Below are 4,055 nucleotides of genomic sequence, written 5' to 3' on the forward strand. Positions count from 1 at the left end.
TTCTATACTGCGGCTAACGCCGCTGGTGTGAGGCATACGCGTTGGCTTATGGACTCTGGAGCCTCTCAACATGTCACCTGGTGCCGCGCAGACTTTGCCACCTACCAAGACTATGACACCCCCGTTAACTTCAACACCGCCGCTCAAGGCGCTGGGAGTATTGTTCAAGGTGTTGGTGAAGGCACGGTTAAGGCTCAGACGTTTATCGACGGGGTCAAGTGGGAGATTACCATGCCTAACGTCTGCTACGTCCCTCGGGCGTCGACGCGGCTCTTCTCCACTGGTACCATCGAGCGTAACGGTTATTCACTCTTCCAAGGAGACGGGAAGATGACCATCTTCGACAAACTGCCCAAGGGCTCTGTCGTTCATGGTGCTACGGTCTCTATTCCGGGACATAAGGTCCTGGAGGCGGCTTATATGCCCCATTCCAATCTCTATGAGTTAGATCTTGAGATTGCGGCTAGTCAGACCGTTAACCCTGCCATTCGTTCCTATAAGACCTGGCATCGTCGCTTTGGACATGCAGGCAAGGAGGCGCTTTCTAAGCTGCCTAAGAACGTGAAAGGTGTTGATACTGTCGATCCTCCGAACAGTGAGCCTTGCGAGGGATGCGCCTATAGGGGCTGTCAAAGTTGACGCTGCGACTTTCGCTGCCGCTGCCGCTGCGTCACGTTCGCTGCGAGAATGATTATGTAATGTCACCCGCAATTTAGGCGCCCGATCGAACGCGTCGTAAATGCCGCCTGCGCTGTTCTCTCCCTTGTATCTACCCCCATCTACACTCGATCCTTGTACCGATGCCTGCCCAATCTGTCCATAATGAGGTCCTTGAGGCCTACATAACCTTCTCAGCTATACAACTTGCTCTCCTACCTCCCCAGTCTGCTTCACAACTGTTGGCTCAAGTTGAACGTGACTGTGCGGCTATTCACGCCATCCTGACGACCCGCTACCTCAATCCACGGACCCCTGTTGCAAAGCAGGGAAGCATAGACCTTGTGTGGAAGTATGCGGAACAGCCCGAGCACCATCACCGCTTCATCAACATGCTCCGAGTCTCCCCGCACGTCTTCGATACCCTCGTTCAGCTCATTGAAGACCACCCGATTTTCCGAAACCATTCCAACAATCCACAGGCTCCCATCCGGGTTCAGCTCGCCGTAACTCTCTACCGCATGGGTCATTACGGGAATGGTGCGTCTCTCCAAGAAATCGCTCGCTGGGCTGGCTGTGCGGAGGGAACCGTCGAGCTCTATACGGACCGCTGCCAAGAGGCGATCATGTCTCTTCACGACATGTTTGTACGGCCGCTGTCAGAGGCAGAGAAGGAGACCGAGAAGCGGTGGATAGAGGAGCAGCTGGGCTTCACAGGCACATCTTGGCGGGAGGGTTTTGTGATGTATGATGGGACAATCATCGTCTTCTACGCCCGACCTGGCATGGACGGGGATGCATACTACACTAGGAAGTGCAATTATGGGTTGAATGCCCAGGTGAGTGACTAATAAATGCTGTCTTGGCAGATATCTGATGTATACAGATTGGGAATGCACCATCCAATCTCCGGATCCTCGATTACTCTGTCGGCATGACAGGGTCTGCGCATGACTCGTCTGCCTTCGAACATACTGCTGCAGCCAAGTATCCCGACTGGTTCTTCAAGGGAAAGGAGTTCGCATGGGCCGACTCAGCATATACAGTCAATTCAAGGACAATCCCCGTTCACAAGCAACCCGCTTCCTTCGACCGCTGCAATGCACTTTTTGACAAGCACGTTTCCCGCCTTCGCGTACGATCGGAGCACTGCATGGGCGCACTGAAGGGACGGTGGCAATCACTCCGTGGCCTTCGTGTCAACGTCAACAATCATGCGGGACACCTGCGCGCTTGTCGCTGGGTTTCCTGCTGCATTGTCCTACATAACACGATTTTGGACATCGATGGATGGGTGGCAGGTGCTCAGTTTGTGCCATTGCATGGGCCAAGGGAGGAGGAGGAAGATCGTGGTGGGAGGGACGAGCCTCTAGAGGTGATTGTGGATGATCCAGGCGCTCGTCGGCGAGAGCTGGTTGAAGAACTTAATGTAGTGAGAGAGATGGGCTTTATTCGCTAGCCAGATACATAAATTGTTCCTCAGATATCAACACCATCACCTTCCCCATCCCAAGAAGACATTTCACCTCCCTCCGTCGCCTCTGGGACTGGTGCAACATTTTCCCCATTTGCCTGACCTCCCGTAGCGCTCGATGGGGCACCAGCACTGGTGATAGCCTTGATGTCTGCATTGAGTTGGGCGATAGCAGCATCAGTCTTCACCTGTAGCTCTAGAGACTGCTCACGGTACTCCTCTCGTGAGAGCAGCTCAGCCTTGAACTCTTGCAACAGTTGATCTTGACGACTTTTGCGGTCATCGCGTAGGGCCTGGATCTCAGAACGGATGTCTTTGATCGCCTTGCGAGTGTTTTCTGCCTTGATGGCTTCAACACTTTTCCTGTATGGCATATAAGCTGCTAGTCAAGCAAGTAGGCTAGGTACTCACTGGGATATATCACGTAGAATGTCATAAATACCTGTGTTGCGCGACACGGGCTTAACTTGCGCGCGTACAGCATCAAGCTTCTCGGGAGAGAGATGCGGGGGAGCAGAGCGTGATGCACGCCCACTGGCCACACGCCCACTTGCAGGAGGGTCAACCTCTGCTGCCTGCGTGCGTTGCAGTTCCGGGGTTGCGGGCGGAGCAGCGGCATGCGCCTGCGCACGGTGGCCGTCAGGCGGTTGGTAGTGGACAGTCTTGTGGCCAACAGGGCCAGTCCCAGTCGTCACTGCAGGTGGGATTGTGTTGGGTCGGGTAGCAAGCAAAGCATGGAGGCGAGTGAATGGCGGAAATTCACTCTGTATCTGATCTAGGGCCAAAGTTTAGTAAATCATGAATAAAAGAGGTTAAAGCGCAAAATACCCCAAATATTGCAGTACTCAGCTGGAGTGGCATCGTCAGGCCCCTCAGGCCCAATGTAGCACCGCAGGTACTCGTTGGAGTCATCAGACGACGAAGCGATATCCACAACAACGGTCGGCTCATCCTCTGATTCATCCTCACCCGAGCGCAGACCGCCTCCTGTGCAGGTGATCCGCTTGACCTTCGTAATGTAGTTCTTCTTCAACCTGTGCATGCATAAGACTTCACTGATAATAAAGAGGGAGGCAACGTACGTGTCGACTTTGTTCTTGATTTTATTTCCATACTGGCGGAGCTCCGCACTGCCCGCAGGAGTTTCGGGGAATAGGTCCTGGGCGATACGTTGGTATGCCGCAACCTTTGTATCCCCAGTACTCTTCTGCATGGAGATGTTCATAGATGATAGACGGAATAAATTGCACATAGCTACGTACTTCATTCTTGCGCTTCCCGAACAGAACCACCCGGTTATCATCCTTCTCGAGTGCCGTCAAGAGGGCCCATAGCAGGTCATTAGGTGCCTTTGTAGTGCCCCAATCGAGGTTGACTGTGTCCTTCGGGCGCTTCACGGTGGACTCTACAGCTTGGCTAGAGTCCGCGCGAGCTCGTTTCGATGCCATACGAGAGTACTGGTAAGCTAGACGAGTGGGGGAGGGAAGAATGCGAGCACGACGGCGTCGCGTTCATGCGCGTCGATTAAGCGCCCGCGACACGCGCTCAGTCACACATCAGTCACCGGTGACTGCGTGAGGTCACCCGCAGCGGCAGCGGCAGCGAAAGTCGCAGCGTCAACTTTGACAGCCCCTTATGGCAAATCTCATCGCTCCTCCTTCCCACCTTCAGAAAAGCGTGCAAGCGAACCTCTTGACCTTGTTCACACTGATCTGGACGGTCCGATGCGAACCCAGTCCATCAACGGGTTTTTGTACTTTGCGGGCTTCATTGATGATTATTCCGGTCTCGCACGCGCCTACTATCTGAAGCGTAAGTCGGACGCACCTCGCGCCTTCGACGACTTCAAGGCGTGGGCTGAGAACCAAACCGGGAAGAAAATCAAGCGAGTCCGTTCGGATCGAGGGGGGGAGTACACCTCTAA

The 4,055-nt window shown here is 54.1% G+C and overlaps 2 protein-coding genes across 2 annotated transcripts; one reads left to right on the forward strand and one right to left on the reverse strand.

The window, feature by feature from the left end:
- Positions 1-1,178: 1,178 nt before the first annotated feature.
- On the forward strand, positions 1,179-2,116 carry TRAVEDRAFT_132545 (uncharacterized protein; the record flags this gene model as incomplete). Its single annotated transcript, XM_008044948.1, has 2 exons — positions 1,179-1,496; positions 1,544-2,116. 2 exons carry the CDS (start codon positions 1,179-1,181, stop codon positions 2,114-2,116), a joined length of 891 nt encoding a protein of 296 aa, XP_008043139.1.
- A 20-nt stretch (positions 2,117-2,136) lies between these two features.
- On the reverse strand, positions 2,137-3,356 carry TRAVEDRAFT_23409 (uncharacterized protein; the record flags this gene model as incomplete). The annotated part of the gene is made up of 4 exons (XM_008044384.1): positions 2,137-2,494; positions 2,543-2,825; positions 2,960-3,165; positions 3,214-3,356. 4 exons carry the CDS (start codon positions 3,354-3,356, stop codon positions 2,137-2,139), a joined length of 990 nt encoding a protein of 329 aa, XP_008042575.1.
- Between the last annotated feature and the right edge of the window lie 699 nt (positions 3,357-4,055).

This window comes from Trametes versicolor (genome assembly GCF_000271585.1).
Source record: "Trametes versicolor FP-101664 SS1 unplaced genomic scaffold TRAVEscaffold_11, whole genome shotgun sequence".
NCBI classification, from domain to species: Eukaryota; Fungi; Basidiomycota; class Agaricomycetes; order Polyporales; family Polyporaceae; genus Trametes; species Trametes versicolor.